The 27990-nt window shown below is 44.1% G+C and overlaps 1 protein-coding gene across 4 annotated transcripts; it reads right to left on the reverse strand.

Moving 5' to 3' along the window:
- Nucleotides 1-13: 13 nt before the first annotated feature.
- Nucleotides 14-27987, reverse strand: AKAP7 (A-kinase anchoring protein 7). Of its 4 annotated transcripts, XR_013586594.1 has the most exons (11): nt 27815-27986; nt 27224-27312; nt 26167-26274; nt 23804-23962; nt 22582-22712; nt 21224-21357; nt 18366-18526; nt 17435-17547; nt 14492-14639; nt 11276-11569; nt 3343-3424 (listed from the first exon to the last, which is right to left on the reverse strand). XR_013586594.1 is itself a non-coding variant. In XM_078604231.1 (10 exons), exons 2-10 carry the CDS (start codon nt 27306-27308, stop codon nt 3270-3272), a joined length of 1194 nt encoding a protein of 397 aa, XP_078460357.1. In that variant the 5' UTR covers nt 27309-27312; nt 27815-27987; the 3' UTR covers nt 14-3269. The 4 variants fall into 4 exon arrangements, 3 of the variants coding, with proteins under 3 accessions (XP_078460357.1, XP_078460356.1, XP_078460358.1); XM_078604231.1 differs by lacking the exon at nt 11276-11569 and having other exon boundaries at nt 14-3424; nt 27815-27987; XM_078604230.1 differs by lacking the exon at nt 3343-3424 and having other exon boundaries at nt 8901-11569.
- Nucleotides 27988-27990: the final 3 nt, after the last annotated feature.

A 27990-nucleotide genomic window follows, 5' to 3' on the forward strand; every position in this document is an offset into this window, starting at 1 on the left:
AAAAACAGCGCATCAAACAATCACTGTTTTTTTATTGAAAAATGAACGGACATTAAAATATCAGAATGAACATTCAAATATCAGAATTAATATTTTTATGTTTTTAATGCGATGTTTATTAACTATTTGGAAGAAAAAACTACTGAAACATACAAAAGCATTGTTTATAATGGGAAAATAATAATGAATCATTCAATCGTAAAAAATCTAATCGTGAAAAGGCAAATGTCAACACTCAACACAAACTTACACTACGATACACCGTAACAAATGATAATTATTAATACATTTATACAAAATATACAAAGGACAGGGCTCCTGTTGCAGGGTCGAATCTCAAACGACAGAATACTGACACATCTGCTTTCCAGAATATGAACTTTACATATATATATACAGGCAGACCTCGCTTCGAGCTCAAGATGCGTTCCTGGAGAAGTGCGCACGAGTCGAATCAGCGCTAACAGGGCTCATCCCATTGTATATGTGCGGATGCGTTCACCGACAGCATTATTTATTTTGTATGAGCGATACATGAGGGGTTCATTAGGGCATTGGTAATGGTGCTAATACTAATACCAGAGGTGGGACAAAGTCATTGTTATGCAAGTCCAAGTCGAGTCGCAAGTCATCAAATTCATGACTCGAGTCTGACTCGAGTCCAAGTCACATGACTCGAGTCCACATCTCATAGGTGGGACAAAGTCATTGTTATGCAAGTCCAAGTCGAGTCGCAAGTCATCAAATTCATGACTCGAGTCTGACTCGAGTCCAAGTCACATGACTCGAGTCCACACCTCTGACTAATACAGATGGTAAACACTTCACGTACAAAAGTAATTTATTATAACCATCAGTATTACGTACGGTACCCACGAGTGCATTCTACTGCAGCGGTGGGGAGATGAGGTTGGAGCTACTTTGCTCCCAATTCGGGTCTTTCTGATGCCCTCAAGTCAACATTTCTGCGATGAGGTTTCTTTTAGGGTGGAGCCTGAGACTCTATTCTGTTCTCATGAGCTCTCACCTTGATAAATATATATAATTGGGAAAAAATTACAGACATTGTTTTAATGGAATCGTGAGCACCAATCATAATCAAATCGCGGGGGGGGGGGGGGGTCTAGTTGGCTCAGTGTATCTCGCGTTCATCGGCTGAGCAGATGCTGGGGGCGGGTAGGTTTCCTCCACCAGCGCTGCTGCATCTTCTCAACTCGTAAGCGCGTGAGAAGTTTGAATTTCATTTAGTTGAGTAAAACATTTCTCCAGGACAAAGAGCGCTATAACGAATCACTATTCTACGGGCTCATGCTTAAGCGAGGTCTGCCTTTATACACCTGTCAATGCAGTTTGAAGAGTGGCCAGTATATTTGTATTTATCTTAAAAATATTGTTTGCTTTTTATTTTTACGTGAAAAAATACATCAAAATCAAAACATCGTTAGGAAAGTATCGACATCGAAACCAAATCATCAATATTACCAATGTGTGCCCATCCCAAAACCAAACAAATTAGATTTTAAAAGCCAACAAATTGAGGCCATTATTCACTAAGGTTTTCTTAAAACTTTGGAAGAGTTAATTAAACTTATTTTTCTTTAAAAAATATAAATGTTTAAAATATAACTTTTAGGTGGAGCACTGCCACAATGCCCCATGCAGCCCATCCACTGACTTACACACGCACATACATAACACGTTCAGAATACGTGCACGCACAATACAAAACATACAATATATACACAACACGTACAACACACACGAGCTGCAACTCGCCACTAAGTGGTACTGATGTCACCACAGTGCTTGTGCCAAGCTAGGTGCACTTTGAGGCCACGTAAAGTGTCGAAGGGCTCGCTGCTGTCTGCCACGGGACAGCCACGGGTGCTTTGCGTCAACAGCAACGCAGCACATTGAGCCCAACTGAGAGGCACGTACAGACCCTCGTACAATATACAAACAATCTACAACTGACGCGTACACCGCACCGCCTTCACGCTTGCCACGATGGGCGCCCAACGCCGAGCACCCCCTGGTGGCTCCACCGCACGCGCCGTGAGGCCCCCAACCGCGCGGGGTCGTCCTCGAGTCAGGGTACGGGCGAGCGTCGTCCTCCTCCAACTCGAGAAACTCGTCCATTGTGAACGCAGCATCACGGCGCGTCACAAGCTGCTCTATTGCCGTTATCATTGGGACGGTTATGCCAAGTGTGAGCTAAAAAGCTTTTTTCTTTTAAACATCTCGGTGAAGCAGGGACAAAAAGGGTTTTCATACTGGTGTCCTGGTAGCTTTCATAAAACAAAAATGTTGTCCCAGTTTAAAAAAAAAAACTTCTGGCACCGTTCTCGGTTCTTGATGCGGGCAAAAGGCGAAGCTGCCCGAGTCGTGAGCGAGGCCGAGCAGAGGGAAATCTGACGGTGCCAGATCTGGGCTGTGCGGTAGATGGAACAGTGCAGTCCACCCGGACTGGGCAATGTCCTCTGATCTTCTCAGGTTGTGCATCGTCTAAATATGTGTGTGGAGGAGCTGCTTCTGCCATTTAAATAAACGCATTCGCCGAATCTGGACTTTCGGTTTCTTCAATGAATTCTACATATATATCTGTAAAATTTCTCAAGGAAGCAATAAAGGTTATTGAGAATGACAATTGCTTCTGGTATTTTCCTCGTACGGATCCACTTTAGAGCAGGAACGAATACAGCCAAATGAACCACGTTTAAACAATGCTCTTGTTTATAATCCTCGCCAGTCAATTCTGCCTCTTACCCTCTCTGGGATGCGTAAAATGTGCACCACCTTGTTAGCAATAATGCACTGTTTGATGGGAAGCCAATTTATTGTTCCGTGGAGAATCTGTTTCCTGCCATTATAGTGCGAAAGTCCACCACCGACCCGGGACTGCAAATAAAAAGGAAACACTGCCCAATGCTACTTGACCACGAACACAACAGACGTGGACACGTGGAGCCCTCGTGTGAGGCCACTGCTCGATGAGGGCCTTCCCACACTGTGCAGGTTGCCAGGGTTCATACGATCACACGTTAACCATGCTGATCAGTGTGGATTGCTGACGGTGGGAGAATAAATGCAGGAGCATAGAAGTAAAGCACAACATTGGTGATGCTGCACTGCCCTCTCATGCCCACCACATTGCCCTTTTGATATTTTATTCGTTCATTTAAAAATAACCCACAGAAATGCACTCCATAAAAGCAACAATTTAAACGAAAACCACCATTCTCAAATGTAAATGGTTGGCTACTGCGAGGTCATTCCACATTGCTTGCCAGTGCACGTTTAAGTTTTTGTACCGTTTCAGGAAGCGTCAGAAACGTCTTAAATTCGGCAAGTTTCTCCATCACACTCCGTCGCTCCGACTCGAGCAATGTTTTCAGTTCCACTTTCCCCTCGCCCGCCTCCTGTCCTGAAAAAGAGCCACAATTTAAACAAATATTAATTACTTGCAGTGAGCACCAACAGAACACAATATCTTCTTGGTTTTTTCGGTAAAGTCACGTAGAAGGGAAGTAATAAAATAATAAAAATAAAACATAATAACACAATTCGCACAGTGAGAATAGTTTTATTATGTTTTATTCTCACTGTGAGAATTGTTTTATTATGTTTTATTGTTATTATTTTATTACTTCCCTTCTACGTGACTTTACCGAAAAAACCAAGAAGATGAATTCCTGCAGTCACGAAAGCTTTAAATAGAACACAATATGTGAACTCGCCACTCAGCTACGGATGAAGACCTCCTCAAGCCGTGCTGGTCATGGGGGTAGTTTGACCATACATCACCATGGCTGCTCAGTTCAGATTGTTTGAGGCCCGAGAGCCGGGACTGATATCACTTGCCCGCTCACGTTGGCCATGGCCGGGAGTAAAACTCAGGTGATCAAGTTAATAGCACGGTGCGCAAAACACTGCTCCACTCGACCACAGCACAGCCTGGGTTTAGTCTGCAGTCTCTCCAATAATGCCAAGCGCTGCCAGAAGGAGCATTAATCATTCTTGATTTGAAGCTTTTTTCCACCTGAGGACGACCGCTGGTGTTGCGATCGAAACGTCGTGATATATTATATTTTATTTTTCTACCTACGTGACTTTACCGAAATAACCAAAGAGTGAGCATAAATCATCTTAGCTTCTTCATGAGTGGGAAACCAAGGCATTGCCTCAACATGTCCGTAGCTGAGTGGAGACTAAGCCAGATCTGGGCTACTCGGATCACGGGTTCAAAACCTGCAATATTCTCAATGACTGACTTAGATCAATAATAATAGTGAAGAAAATCGTAAGTACTAAAGGGAAATCTTGATTTGAAGCTTTCCTGACTGCAGGAATCCATACTCTTTGGTTCTTTCGGTAAAGTCACGTAGGTAGAAAAATGTAATAAATAAAAATAGATCACGACGTTTCGATCGCAACAGAAGCAGTCGTCCTCAGGCGTAGCTTGCTGTGGTGCTTCCATTCTTCCCTGCCGTTGGGCTGTTATCTCCGACTCTCTGAGTTGCATTGCCCTGTTGGGTGCCTCTGCATTAACGGGCTGGGGTCTCACTAACATAGCCATCTCTGCTCCCTTAGCCTCGATGTATGAATGGTTCTGGCTATGTGATGGGCTGTGTCTTCCTGGCGCGACCACCGTTGTGTGGTGGTTCTCTTGCGTTGGCAGCGCCGCAGCTTGTTACACATAGACATGACCCTAACTTGCTAATTCATCTTATCTCTCTGCCTAGTCTCCCATTAACACTGCTGTTATGCGCATATGCGGGAGTGATACTCTTATGCGGCGATGGAAGCTCATTTCATGCTAATCTCTCTTTCCCTAATCTCCCCCCATTAACACAACTGACGTGCTTGCGTCCGGGGATGGAATTCCTTTCCAGCTCAGACCCCGCCTGCTTGCCCTTCGCCAACATATATAACCTCTTTTTGTAACAGCTCTCTCGCTGTTCTTCCTGGTTCAGCCTGAGGACGACCGCTTGTGTTGCGATCGAAACGTCGTGATATATTAATTTTTATTTTATTTTCCTGCCTACGTGACTTTACCAAAAGAACCAAAGAGTAAATTTCGATTTAAAGCTTTTGTGACTGCAGGGATTCATCTTCTTGGTTCTTTCGGTAAAGTCACGTAGAAGGGAAGTAATAAAATAATAAAAAATAAAACATAATAAAATGAAATAATTCTCACGACGTTTCGGCTACAACGCAAGCAGCCGTCTTCAGGTGAAGAATGAGACACTACCAAGCTAGGAGCTTATATATAAACTGGGTTGGAGGTGGAAGAGCGCCTTAACAAAAAGAATGTGCATATGAAGAGGAATTTAGCATATTCATGGAAAATGCGTAGGAGGTGGGCGGGGGGGGGGGGTTTCAAAGGCATATTATGCCCATGCATTATGCAGGATCAACAGCACCAAGGGGGGGTGCAGGGAGTAGCATTAACAAAGGAAAGGAATGTTATTGATATGTAGCTGCAGTTACTAAACAACCACGTAGAAAACTAAAGTATAAACTACATAAAAAACTAAAGTATAAACTGCATAGCACCATCAGTATACTTACTATACTCTACAATAAGCTGAGTTACTAACAGCAAGTAATACATTACAATTCTACGTCGTAAAAATTATATAATATGCTTCCATCTAAACTTTATTCTCTTACATCACACGAGCATATACCGTACTATATACTGCCATAGATAAACCCAACATTAAATTATATACTGTATTACTATAAACCACCCTATACCTTATACATTTCAACATAACACTATGTATTATTCTACCCACCCTAATGTGTATCGAAATGGTTTATTACGTCCTTCCAATGATTGCTAAGCCAGAATCCATCTTCTCGGTTAAAATTGTCTCTGTGTTTGTATATGTGGATCGCCTCATGAACGAATCTCTCATGATAGCCAGATGGCTTGCAGAGAACCTCTGTCTTGGAGAAGTCAATGTCATGTGAGCCCACTGAGTTGTAACAGTGATCTGCCACGGCTGAGGTGTTTGTCCTACCGTGTTTCAGGTCAGCTTTATGTTCACGGATGCGGTCCGAGACATGTCGTTTAGTTTCCCCAATGTAACTGCTACCACAGAGGCAACTTAGTTTGTAGACACCAGGGTACTGTATGTCTGGAACCACATCTTTTACAGACGGTACCAGATCACGGATTTTATGTACTGTGTTGAATCGGACCTGGATCTTGTGTTTAATCAGGATTTTGGAGATCTTTTTTGTGACCCCAGCAATGTAGGGTAAGGTGATGGTCTTGAAAGGCTCCTCAACAGGATCCTTCTTGATGGTTGGAGTGATGGCTTTGCGGATTGTGTAGTCGGAGTAACCATTAGCCTTAAGAGCTTGGCGTACGTGTTTGAGTTCACTGGAAATGTGTTCATGGTCGGAGATGCATTGGGCTCTATGATATAGAGTCTTGATGAGAGAATTCTTCTGGGATGGATGGTGATGGGAATCCGGTTTTAGATAAGCATCCGTATGGGTGGTTTTCCTGTAGACAGAGTGGCTCATTGAACCATCAGGTCTCCTTTTGATTAGGACATCCAAAAAGGGTAGCTTGCCATCATTTTCGACTTCCATGGTGAATCTGATGGCTGGGTGTATGGAATTGATGTGGTCGAGAAATTGGTCTAGAGCAGGCCGGCCATGTGGCCAGATGACAAAAGTGTCGTCTACGTACCTCTTCCATAAGGTTTCAACGAGAACTGTTTGGTCTGATCAAATAATGCGGTTGAATCAGAAATTTTTTTTGAAACCTTCTGCAGCCAGGCCACCAAGATTATACGGCTTGCCAAAGATACATAAAGAAGATACACCTCTTCGTCCCATTGTTTCTACTATCAACTCCCCCACCTATAAATTGGCTCGTTTTCTGTCTGAAATTCTACGGCCTTTCACTGGAAAAACCACCTCTGCAGTACTAAACTCTACTGACCTGGTATCGACAATCAAGGGGATTGCCCTGTCCCCAGACGACCTGCTTGTCAGTTTTGATGTGGTTTCCTTATTCACCAAGGTTCCTGTACCTGACACCATCGCAATCATTGAAGACTTGGTTCATCAAGGACTGAATGCTGGGGTACCCCCCCTGGTGAGACACTGCTTAACCAATACATACTTCACTTGGAATGAAACTTTCTACAAGCAAATTGAGGGCACCCCAATGGGCTCCCCCCTATCTCCGGTTGTAGCCAACATCTTCATGGAGAAATTTGAGACGGACGCCATCCAGACTGCCACTCTACGTCCGACCTTATGGAAGAGGTACGTAGACGACACTTTTGTCATCTGGCCACATGGCCGGCCGGCTCTAGACCAATTTCTCGACCACATCAATTCCATACACCCAGCCATCAGATTCACCATGGAAGTCGAAAATGATGGCAAGCTACCCTTTTTGGATGTCCTAATCAAAAGGAGACCTGATGGTTCAATGAGCCACTCTGTCTACAGGAAAACCACCCATACGGATGCTTATCTAAAACCGGATTCCCACCACCATCCATCCCAGAAGAATTCTCTCATCAAGACTCTATATCATAGAGCCCAATGCATCTCCGACCATGAACACATTTCCAGTGAACTCAAACACGTACGCCAAGCTCTTAAGGCTAATGGTTACTCCGACTACACAATCCGCAAAGCCATCACTCCAACCATCAAGAAGGATCCTGTTGAGGAGCCTTTCAAGACCATCACCTTACCCTACATTGCTGGGGTCACAAAAAAGATCTCCAAAATCCTGATTAAACACAAGATCCAGGTCCGATTCAACACAGTACATAAAATCCGTGATCTGGTACCGTCTGTAAAAGATGTGGTTCCAGACATACAGTACCCTGGTGTCTACAAACTAGGTTGCCTCTGTGGTAGCAGTTACATTGGGGAAACCAAACGACATGTCTCGGACCGCATCCGTGAACATAAAGCTGACCTGAAACACGGTAGGACAAACACCTCAGCCGTGGCAGATCACTGTTACAACTCAGTGGGCTCACATGACATTGACTTCTCCAAGACAGAGGTTCTCTGCAAGCCATCTGGCTATCATGAGAGATTCGTTCATGAGGCGATCCACATATACAAACACAGAGACAATTTTAACCGAGAAGATGGATTCTGGCTTAGCAATCATTGGAAGGACGTAATAAACCATTTCGATACACATTAGGGTGGGTAGAATAATACATAGTGTTATGTTGAAATGTATAAGGTATAGGGTGGTTTATAGTAATACAGTATATAATTTAACGTTGGGTTTATCTACGGCAGTATATAGTACGGTATATGCTCGTGTGATGTAAGAGAATAAAGTTTAGATGGAAGCATATTATATAATTTTTACGACGTAGAATTGTAATGTATTACTTGCTGTTAGTAACTCAGCTTATTGTAGAGTATAGTAAGTATACTGATGGTGCTATGCAGTTTATACTTTAGTTTTTTATGTAGTTTATACTTTAGTTTTCTACGTGGTTGTTTAGTAACTGCAGCTACATATCAATAACATTCCTTTCCTTTGTTAATGCTACTCCCTGCACCCCCCCTTGGTGCTGTTGATCCTGCATAATGCATGGGCATAATATGCCTTTGAAACCCCCCCCGCCCACCTCCTACGCATTTTCCATGAATATGCTAAATTCCTCTTCATATGCACATTCTTTTTGTTAAGGCGCTCTTCCACCTCCAACCCAGTTTATATATAAGCTCCTAGCTTGGTAGTGTCTCATTCTTCACCTGAAGACGGCTGCTTGCGTTGTAGCCGAAACGTCGTGAGAATTATTTCATTTATGTTTTATTTTTATTATTTTATTACTTCCCTTCTACGTGACTTTACCGAAAGAACCAAGAAGAAAAAAACCAAAGAGTAGTTAAGGGAATCAGTAAAATATATTTTATTTCAATACATTTTCAAAACCATAGCATTTGTTACATTCACGAAGGCAGTGCAGTGGGTAGCTCAATGCCTGTCCCTAAAAGCAGGCATCCCGAGTGTGAATCTCACAACTGCACCTGCGATGCAGCCTCCTCTGCACATGGAGCCGCGTGAGCCTGCGAGGACACGGTCGCTCGGATCGACGAGACGCTCGAGTGTGAAGGGGCAATTTCCAATAAAAACTGGACACGTGGCAAGGATGGGAAAGGGCAGATTGTGTGAGAATACGCAGCCCATGGGGGGAAGTGGAGGCCTTGAGAGACCTCTATGATGGAGAAGCTAGACAAGAGAGCTGAAGGGACAAAGATTGAGGAAAATAATGTATCCTGAGGTTAAAAAAAAATAACTACCACTAAGCGGTCCTATTTCATTTAAAGTCACCATTAAACTGCATCATTTTCATGTAACTGACCTTAAACTGGTTTTTAAAAACAAATAACCTATAAAGCAGTGGTTTAAATAAAAAAGCAAAATCCTGCGATAACAATCGAAACGTGCTGCAAAAATAGCGAAATAGTAATAACCAACTACAACCATAATAGACTTTTTTTTGGGTTAGATCGTGTAAATAAATGTGTCGTTAAAACTCACCACCACCCGACACAGCCAACTAGTAAGGGTTGTCACGTAAACAGAACATGCCAATTCGTCACTAGTACAGCACACCGGTGTGTTGGAGAGCTAAGCCAAAACATTTACAATCTGAGTACGACGTTTTGCCAGTAATTACAACTAGCTTCATCAGGCGACAGCCAGATTTTTGGAAAAGTCTGTTTAGTTCCTTATATAGAGGCGTAGATGTGGTGACTACGCTTCTGTGCTCTTGTGCAAAGTGGGGGGGATTAATGAGTCAACGTACATTATGCATGTGCATTATGCGAGCCCTTTGGATATTGTCCTTCCTATCTCGGGTGTATCAAAATAGCCGTACCAACGGTAATCTCTATTAAAGTATGGTGACGCTTATAGGCATGCATTTAAATAATGTATTATTTGATTATTCACTTCCACGCAGCACTAAGGCGGTAGCTATCCAAACGGTTACAATTTTTTTTTTTCTTTCAATTTTTATAGATTCGCCTTAGTGCTGCGTGGAAGCGAATCATCAAATAATACATTTAAATAATTTTAGGATGAAGGTGTTGATGATGCTCCAGGTTATGTACGATGCTGGAGAGCTATTTTGTAATAGAATACAGCGTGTATCTTTCGCACGGTGCCAAGCAAGCTCTTCTGCTACTGGAGACTTCCATGGCACAAGTCGGCACCAAGTAGCGAGTGAAGGCATTGTGCTAGGTCAGGACAGGAGAGGGCAACAGAATGGTAATGGTTGAGAGCTTCATTTTCTAACATCTAATGGTTGAGAGCTTCATTTACTAACATCTTATTCCAGCGAGAAAAATCACACAAGATGCACAATCGCCGATGGCCGAGTCCTAAAATGCTGATGAAACACGCTGCAACTCGTAAAGACTGCATGGCATTCACACGTGAATGCATCGTAAATGCATATATTTTTTGGTGCAACTCATGGTACACAAAATGCATCCTAAAATAATAAGTGGGAGTTACATATCAGCAGGATGCAATGAAAACAACATGTTAACACTAGAGCAATTAATAACATCGCCACAAACTGGTTTTAAATTAAGTCAAAGCAGTAAGCTAGGACATTTGTGATCAATTTAGTCATGACAACCACAATTGTGGTTTCCAAATGTAAAACGCGACGCTCATCAAAAGGTGATAACCACGAGACGACTGCTGATCACTGTAGGGTGACACTGTTGAACACACACGCTCATGTATGGTTTGTCAGATATTTGACAATTTTATCCCAATATTCATAAACTCATAAAATCTAAATCTCACCGGAAAATGGACGCCAGTTCTCAACTACTCAAACTCCGTGTTTGACTTGCTTTCAGGCCAGTTATTATATTTTTTATAAGAAACACAGAATTAACTAAGTTAATGAATTTTCATATTTTTCTAAAATGGAAATGCACGTATCAATTACATTTAAAAATGTAATTTTTCACGCTGACAACAAATTGAATTTAAAATACCCAAGAGGAACACAAAGCTAAATGTTTTAAAAACAATATTTTTACGATTTAACTGTACATAGCACACCAACCGTTAAATCCTTATATATACTAGAAAAAAACCATTCCACGAAAGAGCCCAAACATATATTTGTATTCGCTTTCAACAATTCCTGGCAACATATCGCCAAAGTGATCTGGGAAAATGCAAAAAAATGTTTTCTCTAAAAAAGAAAAACACCCATCACGGAAGTGGCATTACCACTGTTGTTGCAGCAGTTCACAGATTCCACGTTTGGTTTCTGAAGCCGCTTGTATTTTTGTGAGAGCACTCATCTATTCCGTCCACCCTCCGTGCACTACTCTGTCTGACGCGGCGGCGTGTCAGGGTGGTCTCCCGCAGGCCGCGGGTGCTGCTTAATGTGTTCTGTGCCGCCAGGCAGCACTTGGGTCTCGTGAATGAGCTGCAGCATCGCCCTCTTCACAGCCGTGTCCACCAGCCGCCTGCTCAATGCCGCCAGTTCTACTTCCTCCTCCTTCACAACGGGCTGGTCACCTACACCAGCCACATGCATCGTGTGTAACGATTAGGGAAAGTTTCTGCTATATATTTTTGTTGACGATACCATATACATTTTCATAATATACAGTATAACGATAAGAGCCATATGTTTATCCCACAACTTTAGAAATTGTAAATACTTCATTAATAAATAACCGGTTTCGTTTTCAACAAAAATTAACAATAACCACGATCTGAAAATATTGATCAGAAAAAGCAATACGATTATGATGGACTGTGTACCCTATGAGATGTATAATAGTAAGCCCACAGTGCCCCATACAGTTCAGGAAACTCTGCAAGACTAATTTTTTCTTTTTAGATTTTCCTTGAGTATATCCTCTCATTTTTACATTTTTTATATATCTTGATTTTATCCGTAAAGCTATCACCCCAACCGTTGGGAGAGAACCATCTGAGGACCCAATCAAAACCATCAACTTGCCATAACATAGCAGGGGTTACCAAAAACATTTCCAAAATCATGAGCAAACACAAGAACCAGGTTCAACACAGTAAATAAAATTCTTGATCTGATCCCATCTGTAAAAGATGTGATCCCTGACATGCAATACCCCGGTGTCTACAAACTAAGCTGTGTCTGCGGCAGTAGTTACATTGGGGAAACTAAGCGACATGTCTCGGATCGTGTTCGTGAACACAAGGTAGATCTGAAACATGGAACGACCAATACCTTGGCCGTGGCTGATCATTGTTTTAAAGCTGTGGGCAGACATGAAATTGATCTCTCCAAGATGAAGGAACTCTGCAAACCTACTGACTATCAACAAAGATTCGTTCATGAAGCCATCCAGATATTTTAACACAGACAAAATTTCAACCGAGAAGATGGGTACAAAACTGAGCAATCATTATTAACCAGTTTAAGTCATAACTGGCTGTGATGTTTCCATCCAACCTGCCAATGTTAGCAGTTATTTCCGACTCTCTGAGTTGCATTCCTCGATGTGACGGTGGCTACATTGCCATGCTAATTTCTCACAATACAATGGCCAGCCCAACAGCTTTGGGGTGCCCTCGATCTTCCTTCTCTAACACCGCCCACTTACCCTTGCACCCATCTCAGGCCTATATAATGCCCTGCTTCAGCAGCTATCTTGCTATATTTTTTCACCTGAAAACGATTGCTTGTGTTGCGACCGAAACGTCGTGATTTTTTTATTACTTTTTTATCTACGTGACTTTACCGAAAGACCCAGAGAGTAGGAATATATTTGTTTAAATTATACTGTAAAGTATTGTGATGCCCTCTTTAGTGGAGGCGAGTTCTTACTCAAATTATGTATTGAATGAATGAAAAGTAGATCTACAACCTGTGGCTACACAAATGCCCCGGGTACATCAATAAGCCTGGATCCCACACTACGGCATGGTAGTTATCTCAACCGACATCTGATTGCTCTTTTATGAGTGCCTGTCTTGCCATGCGTTTTCTGTCTCAAGAAAATGCTTATCATCTCTTTGGGCTCATCAAACCTTCTCATATTAACCCTCGCCTGCTTGATTGTGAAAGAGAGCCGATTAAATAAAACAATTGTAAGAGTTATAACGATCACCATGAAGTTAAATGCCTGCGTCACAAGCACTGAGTCACCACCACAACAGGTGCTGTGACAATCCCTGAAAGACACCCAGCTGGCAGTCCCAACCTGGCCACCAACGACAAGATACATTCGCTCGGTCACCTGATTTGGCTTAGCTCAGCCTCAAACCGAATAATCTTGCGTGAGAAAATATATCACTTCTCTGAAATAGAGTACCACTGATGCTTGGCTAAGACACTCAATGGGCAGACACCAGAAATCATACCGTGATGTCATCATCCATTATAGCTGTTAAGGACATGATGAGAGTGGGCTATTCAGACCATCTGGCTTGTGTGGTTGTTCTCTGGAAATAACGCGCCCTTACGTGATGGGAAGGAAGTGACCCACGATCAATGTGCAGTGTTTTTGCCGTTTCAGTGAATTATTCTGACATAGGGAGAGAGGTAGAAGAGCTTGGAATGTAAATAATAATTTCAAAAACTAAAAAGACTTATATCCACACGTGTTCTCACGATTATTTTAACATTGCAAAGTGGCAAACTGATGTTAAATGGCAGCGGTGCTGAAGCAACAACCAAACAAGCCACTGTTTGAAACCCGGTATGTCTGCCTAAAATTTGCATCTTTCACATGCAGCTGCTTCTCTAACAGTGTGCAATATAGTAAACTCTCAGTTATCCCAGGTAATGGGGGTTGATGGATGACCCAATAAAAGAATAAACAAAGATAAAGCCAAACACATGTACAACTACCCTGTAAAATATACGTCATCATCATCAGCATCACGATCCATAGGCAGGTAGCTCGTAGGTGTCCACTGCGATATGTCGTTATTTTTTTCCACTCTTCTCTGTCTTGTGCCAATATGCTCAAGTAGTGCCACATCTTTCTGGCACCAAACTCCTATGTCGTCGTCGTCAAGTCATTCTCTGTGAGGTCTTCCTCTCAATACGTATTGTTTACTTATGTGGAATGTTGGTGAAAATGCAGAATGAGGTTATAACGCTACAGGGAAATGCAGAAAACACGTTACGCACAGTTAACCGGCGGGAAATTCTCCAAAAAAATAATGAAAACATTGTTTTTGTTAAATTGTTCAAATAACACGTTTACATTTACCGATAAACGTTAAGACGTCACAAGGGCACCGATTCACTGCCCCTTAACGAATGAGGAGCAGCTCGTAATAGTGATGGAATTAATGAGCGCACCCATAGATAGTTCATTTCACAAGCGAGGTGAACCCACAAAAGCGAGGTGAACCCACAAGTCGGATAATGTAGCCACAGGTAAAGCGAGAATTATCTGAATCTCCGTCACGGTGAACGTGTGCGAGCACATCACTTACCAAGAGCTATCGTGGCCTCACAGTGGTAGAAGCCACTGGGCTGTTTCTTCCTCAGCATCGCGCACAAATCGAGTCGATGTAGCAGCTCCCCCCCGAAGGACTCCTCTTTCGAGTCTTCATAGAGGCTCGGGTCGATCTTCCTGATGCCCTGTCCCAAGTATCGCACACGGGGTCTGTTTATTCACGACTTCTTACAATTATGGCAGAACACGATTCCTGAAGATGTGGGGTGATGCCATGATACAAAAAAAATCACTGTAGTCAATAATCATGGGTGACACCGAAAGAGTTCAGATTCGTGTGGTCGCAACCACTGGGGGAAACAGGAGCATTCACTAAACACAACCTCTTGACAATCTGAGGGAGACTTCGTTATGCCCTCCCTTTACCCAAGACAGTCTCATCGAGTCCTAAGACTCTTTTCGGCGACGTGCTACTTGGATTATTTGGTGAATCCACTGAAAAGTGTTGAACATTAGCGAAAAAAAACATCAAACATAAGAAGGGATGTAATGGTATAAGCCCAAGGACAACCTGTTTGTGTATGGTAGTCGCCTGTAGTCTGGCACTGTGGAGGCGAGGGTCGGTGGATCACACGAATGTTGCAAAAAACTCCCAGCCCTTGGGCGTCAAGGGGGAGCCACAACCTGCCTTGCCAGGAAAATGCAGTACAAGTACGGACTAACGTCATCTTTCCCTCGTATACCGCGATACTGTTGCCCTCTCGCACGTGTGGGTTTTCTGTGGATGAAAACATCTTGTATAGAGGGACCGCAGAGCTTGGGCAATTCTTGGTGCCGGCTTACTGTCTGGCTACTGTTTCCCAGCTGGTTTGTGCTTCCTCAGCAATTGTGAGATGCAATTTGCACAAAACGACACTACATTTAACTGAACATTACTACTATAATAAGCCAAGAATGTGTGTGTGTCCTGCACGTGATGTCACTCCACATGAGGCCCACCCCCCCCTTCATTAATTGAGTGGGTGGATTTTTACACTAACGCAGGGGAAGGTCGAGCTAAATAAAATAATTTATTATGCAAAATCTCTTCAAATGACGTTTCTTTACAGAAAGTGACAGTAAAAAATAAATCTACGCAGCAAAGTGCTACATCCGTGTGTGACGTCACTGCAAAAGAGGCCCCCCCCTTTATTAATATTCATGCCAGCGTGGAAATTTACACGAACGCACAAGAAGGTCGTGCACTCCACATGCCGCACCCCTCCCCAATAACCATTAGCGGGTGATGTCACTCCACATATGGCAACCCCCCCCCCCCCCTCATTAATAATCATGAGGTGAACAATTTTTCTATTGAATATTTCAGATTTACTGCAATATACACCCATCCTTGGAAGGGCAAAAAAGCTAGTTTATAATATTATCCGTGTACAAACATTCTCAATCCTGAGTAGTCTGGCATATGGTGAAATCATGCCCATCTTGGGTGATTTGGCCATAGGCAAGAGAGGATAACACAGAAAAAAAATAAGCACAAACAGGACGAGCTATTTGATATACTTGGAGCCATACGATGGCAACATTAAAGGCTGTGCGTGTCGTGCACACGATGAGCGTGCGATCCACCGGCCGCTGCCCAGAACAAGCCAGTTCCAGTCACATGACAGAAAGAGCGTTACTGTAAATGTAAGGCATAATGAAATCAAGCCTGTATCAATATTATCACACGAGCAATGAAAACGTTATAAATGCATCACGGTGCCTATGGAGCGTAAGTTTCACTTTCATGAGGAAAGTAAAAAGTATTTTCTCGATGGGTATGAACTGCTGTCTAGACATTCTTAATGAATAGCGAAAACTATTGGCAACAGTATCTGTTGCCACACCGTCAATCACGTTGTTTTATACGCCAGCGATATCCGAGATATACGGCCAAGTGTAAATCACTTTGAAAAGGGCACTCGTCTGCAGGTCCACTACCTACACCTGCACAGATCGTGTTGTGACATCAAATTACTGAAGTTATATATCTTGCGACTATTGAAATGAATGTTGAACGTACAAAAAAATGTGCTTAAGTTGTTGTCAATTTTTTTTTATAATGTGCATTTCAGCCCCCGAAGACCTAGCCCATTTTGGCATTACGCTGGTGGAACATTGTGGCATCAGAGACAAAGACCTCAGTTTCCCTTCTGCAAGGGAGGCAATGAAAAAGTACAGCAGTCTCAGGAAACAACCGAGCGTGCTTTAACAATGATTGACTGCTTTATTTAGTCTGGCACTTTTGAGGTGCAGACTCCCCACTGAACCCTACGGAGTGGCTTAGTTCAGCGTAGCTCTTGACAATCTACGTCTCTTACACTTTCTGTTTAAAAACAAATTGTCTTGAATGTACTTAACCAGACCGTGTGTATAATACAGGTGCTTTGTGGGTAAAGGCAGTGCAAGATCATTTGTTCGAAATCACAAGAGCATCTTATTGTGTGTAAAGGGTTTTACATCCACCATTCTCAATAGCTATTTTAAAAGTCTCCAAACAATAATGCTTTTTAAAAACAGAGGTAGGTCATGTTGATACGATTAAACTATTTTTATTTAACCAGGTAAGGCCCACTGAGTTATGTAGCTCTTTTTCAGAAGCGACCTGGCCGCAAATGATAGCTCAACGAAGTAGCAGCTAAATACTGTAAATGCATGTTTCTGAACACGGAGGGAAAAACTGGAGTACCTGGAGAAAAATCCACACGACCACAGAGAGAACATGCAAACTCCAAATATACAGGCATAAGGGTCGGGATTGAACCCATGACCTCCTGCATACCAGGTGAGGTAGTTAACATCTCACCACCACGGCATGCCCCTCAGTGAAAGTCCACTGAGGCAGCATATGATTGTATCACGGGTGATATGAGTTACATCCAAAGTGTAAACATTCAACCATTTTAGCTGTCCAGATTTGTAGTGAGTGTGCATTAAATACCTGGCGCCTTAGCTTTGCAGCCCTTGACAATTTCATGAAAGTAAGGTGAGGCTTGAAGGCTTTTCCATCTGCCACAGCAATGCCTTTCTCTTCAAAGCAATTATAGATCGTTTCTGAAACCAGAATGTTGAATATTACTTGACAACTGCAACCTAAAGAGCACTAAGAAACGTACCAGGATAGAATGCTTAAATATACTAGATCAATGGTAAAATATCTTCACAGAAAGAATATTATTGTAATCACCATATATTTTGTTTATAGGACCTCTTTTTTAAATGAACATTATTGAAGATTTAAATTGGTATAATTCGAACATAAGAACCTCTTCCTGTCTCTGGGATTTTTCTTTGCTTCGCGCCAAACTGATGTCATGACAAAGCCATCTATGCAGGAGCAATGTGAATAGCTGTGCGGCCCCGATAGGTTGTAGCTGTGTACAGGGTAGTGAGCCAAGAATCATGGCCTAGATGAAGGTTGTGCTGCTGCTGTGGGGAGCGGCAACAACTGAAATGTGTTGGGCTGAGACAACTGAATTTTTTGATGGGCAATTTCCCCTTCTGCTGCCCGTAAAAGCTTGTTAAATATGTTTGTGGCCATGCCTCTAACTTTTTTTTATTCAGATATCTAGATCAAACAATAATAATAGCAAGTGCCACGTCCATGATTTCAGTTATCACTTCACATTGAATGCTGTAAAGTTACAAATATGCAAAGTGTCTCCGCACTGGCAAGCATTTGTCATCTGCCACTGAGTAAAGCATAGAGGTTGGCCTCCACTGACATTAACAAAATATTGCACCTCTTTAATGGATACACACAGGCCTCCCTACATCCCCTTGATCCCCTTAATCTCCCGTCCACCCTGAACCTCCCCTTTTTAAAATCTTCCCGTCTTCCATGTGGCACCGGTGATCGGTTCTGGCCGTACCTGCAATCTCGTTGAGTATGGACATGTGGTGTCCATCAGATATCTTGACAAATGCCACCTCATTTTTAAAGTCTCCAATGCCCTCAAATGGTAGCACCACCGGTGGTCCCGGCACAAGAGTTCTCAACTTCTTCTGGCAGAGCTCCATCGCACTAACAGCACTGTAAAGCACACACATTTCACATCCCTTTCGTCAAGACACTGCTAGATGAGGACCTCTCAACCGCTGTGCAAGTTGTGGGGGTTATTTGATAATACTTCCACATGCTGTAGGATGAACGTGGGGAGCGTGGATGTGCAGGCATAGACGTGGGAGCACAGAAGTACAATGAAACAAAGGATTTTGCGACACGGCCCTTTGCTGCCAACCACATAGTACCTCGAGAGAAACCATACCTACATGACTTGCAGAATAATACTCACTAAGAAAATGAGGTAAGAGAAATGCTTTAAACATGCATAACAACTGAGGGGCAATTAACATGAATGCCACTAAAAGAATGAGTGTTGACTGTGAGGCAGATGAACAATGTCAGGGAGAATGCACAATTGACTGCACGCACCTCTCAATCAGAGCCACCAACACTGCAGAACTTAACATGGCCACCCCTCCCAAGTCCCAACAATCTTCTAACACCCAAGGCAAATGCCTACGTGGCTTACGCCTACAACCGGTACTGCCAGGGGTCCCAAGCCAACAGCCAGTGGCCGCTCCACCCCCACCTTCCCTTTCTTCGTACCCCAGTTCATGGGCCCCACCGGCCAGTGAGTTCCCGTGCAGCTGCAACGCCTGCGAACCTGCCCGCTATGCCACTGATCCAAAGAAAGAAAGGCAGACTTGATTAAAAGCCCATAATACAGATTTCTGGGTTAGATCGTGTAAATATAAATGCGTCGTTAAACCTGCCACCACCCAACACGGCCAATTCATCAGGTTTTGTCACCTAAACAAAACATGAAAATGAGTTACTAATCTTGATTTGAGGCTTACATGACTACAGGAATCCATACTCTGGTTCTTTCGGTAAAGTCACGTAGATAGAAAAAATTATACAAGACAACACGACGTTTCGGTCGCAACACAAGCGGCCGTCTTCAGGTGAGAACAATTATCTGCTGTTGTGTATATCTGGATGGCTTCGTGAACAAATCTCTGATGGTGGCGTGAGGGTTTGCAGAGCACCTTGGTCTCGGAGAAAACAATGTCATGTGTGCCCACAGCGTTGAAACAATGATCCGCCACCGCCGAGGTGTTGGTTCTGCCGTGTTTCAAATCCGCTTTGTGTTCGCGAACCCGGTCTGAGACGCGTCGCTTCGTTTCACCAATGTAACTGCTGCCGTAAGACACAACTCAGCTTATAGACACCAGGACATTGCATGTCCGGAATGGCATCTTTCACCGAGACAAAACAATAATCAGGAAGATGGATTCAGATTAAGCAATCATTAGAAGGATGTGATCAACCGCGTAAAATTTTAACTGCTATGATTTTCACTCACCCACCAGTGTGTCTTGTTGTCCGATTACTACAAGTCCATTTACTTGCTAATTTCTCCAGCCCCAGCCATACATGCACGCCACAAACCCTCCCCCCTCTCCCCTGTGAACCCCTACAGCCAAACTTCTCCTTCCCCCCCCACTCCCGTGCCTAACCCCTACAGCCAAACTCCTCCTCCCCTCCCCCTGCCTAACCCCTACAGCCAAACTCCTCCTACCCCCCCAGTGCCTAACTCCTACAGCCAAACTCCTCCTTCCCCCCCCCCCCCGTGCCTAACCCCTACAGCCAAACTCCTCCTTCCCCTCCCCCCGTGCCTAACTCCTACAGTCAAACTCCTCCTTCCCCCCCCTCCCGTGCCTAACTCCTACAGCCAAACTCCTCCTACCCCCCCCCCCCCCCGTGCCTAACTCCTACAGCCAAACTCCTCCTTCCCCCCCCTCCCGTGCCTAACTCCTACAGCCAAACTCCTCCTTCCCCCCCGTGCCTAACCCCTACAGCCAAACTCCTCCTTCCCCCCCCCTGCCTAACTCCTACAGCCAAACTCCTCCTTCCCCCCCCCACCGTGCCAGACCCCTACAGCCAAACTCCTCCTTCCCCCCCCCCTCCAGTGCCTAATTCCTACAGCCAAACTCCTCCTTCCCCCCCCCCGTGCCAGACCCCTACAGCCAAACTCCTCCTTCCCCCCCCCCCCTCCAGTGCCTAACTCCTACAGCCAAACTCCTCCTTCCGCCCCCTGTGCCTAACCCCTACAGCCAAACTCCTCCTACCCCCCCCCCCCCCGTGCCTAACTCCTACAGCCAAACTCCTCCTTCCCCCCCGTGCCTAACTCCTACAGCCAAACTCCTCCTCAACCCCCCTCCCGTGCCTAACTCCTACAGCCAAACTCCTCCTCCCCCCCTCTCCCGTGCCTAACTCCTACAGCCAAACTCCTCCTCCCCTCCCTCCCCCGTGCCTAACTCCTACAGCCAAACTCCTCCTCCCCTCCCTCCCCCGTGCCTAACCCCTATAGCCAAATTCCTCCTTCCCCCCCTCCCGTGTCTAACTCCTACAGCCAAACTCCTCCTTCCCCCCCCTCTCGTGCCTATATACAGCCACAAAAGCAGATAATTTTTCTCACCTGAAGACGGCCGCTTATGTTGCGACAGAAACGTCGTGCTTTATTTTTTTATTTTTTCTATCTACGTGACTTTACCGAAAGAACCAGAGAGTATGAATTAGTTACTAGTTCAGCACACCGTTGTTGGAGATTAAATGCACAACATTCGAGTACGATGTTTCGCCGATAATTATAACCTGCCTCATCAGGCGACAGCCAGAAGTGTGGAGCGTTTTCACGAGTGCCAGGCCAAGTTTACGTACTTGCTAACCTGCTCCGTGGCAAGGTGGACCACGAGCATGGTGATGTGCAGCGTGGCAACGGGAATGAGCGCCGGCATCAGTCTTGGGTCTCGCTGCACCACTCCCTCCTGGACGGCCTGGATGCCAGCTGCCACCTGTGAACACCCATCGAGATAAACAGGGCAGCCACGTAGGCTCGCTATGGACACTTCAACAACGCTACCACCCTGCTTAAAGTTACTCCACCTCACTTAGTTACTTGACCACATTTGGCAAAATATTCATGAAAAAATGTATGCTTTATGTTATAACTAGCAGGAAATACCCGGCGTTGCCTGGGTACTTGCGGATATCCTTTGTTAATGTAGAGTGGCTCAATCACTATATTCAGGAGGGGGTCACTGAATATATATTGTTTTCCCTTTTGAGTTCAATATATGTCATAGTCTGGTCAATAAGACCTATTATCAGCTACTGCTGCGGCATGCCGCATTACCCTGCTACTTGCAGATTACATGCTTCATGATTAATCAGCACATTTGCCAACAATCATACGCAGTATCATTTCGTACTCCATTGTGGCACGTTATATTACATTTATTACAGGCCCCATGGCACAGCAACATCTTAACAGTTCCTGTAACGCAATAGACCCCCTCCTTCTGAATACAGTGAACCTTTTTTGAAACATTAATGCGGTTTGTTTGTCTCGCACGGCAAGATGGGTGTGATCACGGAGGTTGACCGTTGATTGGAATCATCAACGGTGTTTTGGGTGATACAATCAACGGCAATTTTAGATTAACTTCATGAGTGGGTCATTGTGTAACTGTTAGATGTGCAGGGCCAGGTGAATATGTGCTCGATTAGGGATGGTAACGTCACTGGGAGCGTGTGGGGTGCCATTTGCGGGGCGCCGGGCCCCCTATATAAAATTTCGACTCGCCATGTAGCTAAGGTTTTCCGCGGGGTTTCAAAAGGTAACCCTGCAAAGTTTGGTGGCAATAGCTTTAGCGGTGTGGATTTATATTCGGGACAGACAGACTTTCACGTTTATATACATAGAAGAGTGATACCTCTGCAATTACTACAGGAATTGTATATGTATTGTTTCGTACCATATTAACATAACACATCCATGCCTCCCATCTATGATTAAAGCGAGGCCAAGTCTATGTGCAACACTAACTTCTTATACCTTCATTTAATGAAAGGACTTGAAATGGTTTTACATTTCATTAAGTTGATGTTATGTAACAGAGATTTAAATTATTTATTCTCATAGTAGTTATCGTTTTTTGAAGGCATGATTTTTCCATCATAGAATATCTGGCTCACATTGAGAGACACGCGGGATGACACTACAGAGTCCCTTCTACCTTGTTGTTGGTGATGGGAATCGCCACAAAGTAGTTTGGTCTCCGCTTCTTTTCATCAGTGTCGGCTGCGTCTCCCTTCCTCTCATTCTCCCATCCTTTTCGTTTCCTCTTTCCTTGGTGCTGCTCTTTGACTGACATTCACAAATGTTCTTGAGGCAGTGAAAATCAAACGAGTTCCTCTTCACCACACGAACACAGGGATACATTAATTTATTTAGAATATACGAACAGGAGAAAACGTTGAACAATTTAGTTGTCTGCGTGTGTCCGCTACCACAATTGTGAATACATATAACGTGACATTTGGCCAGCAAATACCGGTACAAAATATACCCAGGCTTGCAAACATCTCAGGGTTTTTAAAGGCCACCCTGTACCAGAGTCTAATTTTATTAATTCCCCATGGTAATTACAGAGCAGAGCAGCTAATGAAACTACAAGCGCAATAGAAACCGACTTGAAAGGCAAATCTGCTTGCCACTCGGCTATAACTGTTGGCCACAAATGCATGCAGTAGTGAAGTCCTTGGGCACACTCATTAGGTCTTTGCAGTGTAATGCAGCATTAAACTAAACTATAAAACAACTGCAAATTATTTTATTTTACCAGGTAGGGCTCACTGAGATATATAGCTTATTTTCAGAAGTGACCTGGCGACAAACAATAGCTCAACGAAGTTGCTTATCATGAGGAAACTTATAGCAGTCAAATGCTCTAAATGCATGATTCTAAATGTGGAGGCAAAAACCGGAGAACCTGGGGAAAAATTCACACGACCACGGGGGAGAACATGCAAACTTCAAATATGCAGGCATCATGGTCGAGATTAAACCCACAACCTCCTGTATATCAGGCGAGGTAATTAACATCTCGCCACCGCAGCGCCCTCAAATAATAACACCTGAGGGCAAACTGTTTACAATAATGTTTTTGTTATATAGCATCATTTATGCAAATTGCATCTCAAAACGTGACATCACAAAGCCCAAAAAAAAAAAAATTGGCATGAGAACACCCAAGAGAAAGAGAATAAAAAAATTATGTGATCCAAGGTACAGAGGCAAACGCAACACGAATCAGGCAGGGCGACAGCAACTTCCAAAGCTGCCTACCTCAGCCAAAATTCCAGAAAACAATAAAAACAATAACAAGAGCAACAGCCATGCATGCAAACAGTACCCCACTGTCACACATGTGCGTGGGTTGCCTCGTGCTTTCTTACTGCTGAACTCTGCGGAGATGTCGGTGTGAAGGAAGGGCAGCTCAGCCAGAAGATTTACCACCTCACTCTGCCTCTTCTTCTTCTTTGTCTTTTTCTTGTGAGCCTGTCCCTTCGGCCGGCTCTCCACCTGCACACCAGCGCTATCACTTCCCTGCATCCCTGGTAACAGCACCAATCACAGCCGACATTTCATTTGGGGCACGGGCACTCGGAACGGCCCACACAATGAGAATGTGGTCAACATCGCCATGTGTTGTAAGATGTGTCAGTTATTGAGATGGTCCATCCGATTATTTAAGCAATACTAATAGATGACTTCTTGGTTCTTTCGGTAAAGTCACGTAGAAGGGAAGTAATAAAATAATAAAAATAAAACATAATAAAATGAAATAATTCTCACGACGTTTCGGCTACAACGCAAGCAGCCGTCTTCAGGTGAAGAATGAGACACTACCAAGCTAGGAGCTTATATATAAACTGGGTTGGAGGTGGAAGAGCGCCTTAACAAAAAGAATGTGCATATGAAGAGGAATTTAGCATATTCATGGAAAATGCGTAGGAGGTGGGTGGGGGGGGGGTTTCAAAGTCATATTATGCCCATGCATTATGCAGAGACGGACGCCATCCAGACTGCCACTCTACGCCCGACCTTATGGAAGAGGTACGTAGACGACACTTTTGTCATCTGGCCACATGGCCGGCCTGCTCTAGACCAATTTCTCGACCACATCAATTCCATACACCTAGCCATCAGATTCACCATGGAAGTCGAAAATGATGGCAAGCTACCCTTTTGGGATGTCCTAATCAAAAGGAGACCTGATGGTTCAATGAGCCACTCTGTCTACAGGAAAACCACCCATACGGATGCTTATCTAAAACCGGATTCCCACCACCATCCATCCCAGAAGAATTCTCTCATCAAGACTCTATATCATAGAGCCCAATGCATCTCCGACCATGAACACATTTCCAGTGAACTCAAACACGTACGCCAAGCTCTTAAGGCTAATGGTTACTCCGACTACACAATCCGCAAAGCCATCACTCCAACCATCAAGAAGGATCCTGTTGAGGAGCCTTTCAAGACCATCACCTTACCCTACATTGCTGGGGTCACAAAAAAGATCTCCAAAATCCTGATTAAACACAAGATCCAGGTCCGATTCAACACAGTACATAAAATCCGTGATCTGGTACCGTCTGTAAAAGATGTGGTTCCAGACATACAGTACCCTGGTGTCTACAAACTAAGTTGCCTCTGTGGTAGCAGTTACATTGAGGAAACCAAACGACATGTCTCGGACCGCATCCGTGAACATAAAGCTGACCTGAAACACGGTAGGACAAACACCTCAGCCGTGGCAGATCACTGTTACAACTCAGTGGGCTCACATGACATTGACTTCTCCAAGACAGAGGTTCTCTGCAAGCCATCTGGCTATCATGAGAGATTCGTTCATGAGGCAATCCACATATACAAACACAGAGACAATTTTAACCGAGAAGATGGATTCTGGCTTAGCAATCATTGGAAGGACGTAATAAACCATTTCGATACACATTAGGGTGGGTAGAATAATACATAGTGTTATGTTGAAATGTATAAGGTATAGGGTGGTTTATAGTAATACAGTATGTAATTTAATGTTGGGTTTATCTATGGCAGTATATAGTACGGTATATGCTCGTGTGATGTAAGAGAATAAAGTTTAGATGGAAGCATATTATATAATTTTTACGACGTAGAATTGTAATGTTTTACTTGCTGTTAGTAACTCAGCTTATTGTAGAGTATAGTAAGTATACTGATGGTGCTATGCAGTTTATACTTTAGTTTTTTATGTAGTTTATACTTTAGTTTTCTACGTGGTTGTTTAGTAACTGCAGCTACATATCAATAACATTCCTTTCCTTTGTTAATGCTACTCCCTGCACCCCCCCTTGGTGCTGCTGATCCTGCATAATGCATGGGCATAATATGACTTTGAAACCCCCCCACCCACCTCCTACGCATTTTCCATGAATATGCTAAATTCCTCTTCATATGCACATTCTTTTTGTTAAGGCGCTCTTCCACCTCCAACCCAGTTTATATATAAGCTCCTAGCTTGGTAGTGTCTCATTCTTCACCTGAAGACGGCTGCTTGCGTTGTAGCCGAAACGTCGTGAGAATTATTTCATTTTATTATGTTTTATTTTCATTATTTTATTACTTCCCTTCTACGTGACTTTACCGAAAGAACCAAGAAGATGAATCCCTTCAGTCACGAAAGCTTTAAATCGAAATTTAATAGATGACTCTTACCGATTATCATTCCATTCCTTATCCTATGGCTGGAAGATAGTGGAAAGAGTCTCACCTCTGTTTCCATGTGCACTGCTTGATGGTAGATGATGGGTGGGGCTTAGTGACATCACAGGAGAACCAGCTGCATCACGATGTGGTCGGCTTGTCGGGGGTTTCCCACCTTCGAAAGGCAGGATGTTGATGGTCGCCATTGTTAAAGGAGCTCGAGTAATCGGTCACAACAAAAGCAGTCGGGTACAATTTTTAGTCAATTACTATATAATCCCAGCTTTAATCAGTTATAATTTATGTTTGCCTCGTAAAGCTTAAAATTAGTCTCAAGTGCAATTTTAAAAACGATCCTTGAGATGCTCGCACGAGTTTTTGTATTCGCACTTTGTGAAATAAAACATAAGTTCCAGTGCAGTATCATTGTGTCAACATCATAATCAACCATGATCATTCTACTGCTGGACACAGGGTTCCTCAAGCCACAACCACCTCGAGCAACACTGCAATTTAATACAGTATTCTAATTTTCAAAGTACCATATCTTAAACAAAACATTTTTTTAGTAAATAATGTCGAGAACTGCCACATCAATCAGGTGTAAACGGTTTATAGACTTGCTTTCTATTCAGTCTCATTGATAGCAGTTAATTTGCCCGCTGCTGTACACTTTACAATGCGCCCCGCTTTGACCGGTAAACATGGTGGTGCCACAGTATGTCTGCCGATTAAGCTTCTGTGAAAAATCGGTATTTTAAAAAATTCTCGCCTCGTTCTCCACTCCTTTATATGGGCCCAGGTGAGGCAACCTGAGCAGCGGGCGGGGTTATAGGATCACCAGGTTGAGGCTTCCCACATATTATTGGATAGCCTGTTTAACACGAGGGCTTTCGCGAGTCTCCAACACATCCGGTGTGCTGCTGTACTAGTAACGTATTGGCATATTTTGTGTACGTGACAAACCTTACTAGTTGGCTGTGTCGGGTGGCGGCGGGTTTAACGACACGTTTATATCCAACGCGATCTAACCCAAAAACCTTTGTTATGGAGTGGATAACCTTATTCAGAGGTCAATGAAATTGCACTTGGGTCTCAAAGTCGATTCACCGACCCGCACTGACCGACATGAAGCTTTGTCGAACGGATCTCCCACGACCTGCACAGGCACACGCGGAGACCCATCACCCAGCAGCGGAGGGGCAACATCGCCCTGATGCACACACACACACGCTGAACATCTTTGAGATGCAAGTCTTAGACTCATAAATATGCGGTTCTCTGCTTTGTATATACCTCATAACGAGTTGTCTGTGTGTCTGTGAGTGTACGTGTGTATGCCTTTATCCGCTGTGTTGACACCCTTGGACAACCCTTATGAATGCCAAGTTCCATATCACAGGGGGGGGGGGGGGTTGCAGGTGAAACATTGCAACAAGAAGAGGCCACCACGTCAAACAGGGATTCACGTCAGCCGGAGCTAAGTGAGCTCTCCGCGAGTTATTGGGGTCGATTCCACGAGGTGTGACGCAGATTGCAATTGTCAACACGTGTCGCGTGTGCCGTATTGCTGGCGTCTACATTGACATCAACAACAATAAACTCTTGATTTAAAGCTTTAGTGACTGCAGGGATTAATATTCTTGGTTCTTTCGGTGGTGAGGGGGGTTGGGGGGTGGTGGTGGGGGGTGGTGGGGTGTCGATCCCCCACTCGCCTCGCGTGTTCCCTCCTCCTGCTGCTGCTTGGCGCGGGAGAGCGACGGTGGAGGAGGCCGAGGCGGGGTGGTGGAGGCGCTACAAGAGGGGGGGGAGCGGTAAACTCCCCGCAGCAGCACCGCACCGAGGCCGCGTGGCGACCGAACCGCAGTCGCCTCGAGGGGAAGTGACGGCG

This window comes from Lampetra planeri, chromosome 22 (assembly GCF_965212315.1).
Source record: "Lampetra planeri chromosome 22, kcLamPlan1.2.h2, whole genome shotgun sequence".
Taxonomy (NCBI): domain Eukaryota; kingdom Metazoa; phylum Chordata; class Hyperoartia; order Petromyzontiformes; family Petromyzontidae; genus Lampetra; species Lampetra planeri.

What these genes read in the sequence shown, in the direction of transcription:
- AKAP7 (XM_078604230.1), bottom strand. Translation starts at nt 27,308, where the DNA reads ATGTTGCCCCTCCGCTGCTGGGTGATGGGTCTCCGCGTGTGCCTGTGC. An exon ending in GCCACGGAGCAGGTTAGCAA is followed by an intron (nt 18,527 to 21,223) that starts GTACGTAAACTT and finishes TGTGCTTTACAG; the next exon opens with TGCTGTTAGTGCGATGGAGC. An exon ending in CTGCAAAGCTAAGGCGCCAG is followed by an intron (nt 14,640 to 17,434) that starts GTATTTAATGCA and finishes TACTTGGGACAG; the next exon opens with GGCATCAGGAAGATCGACCC.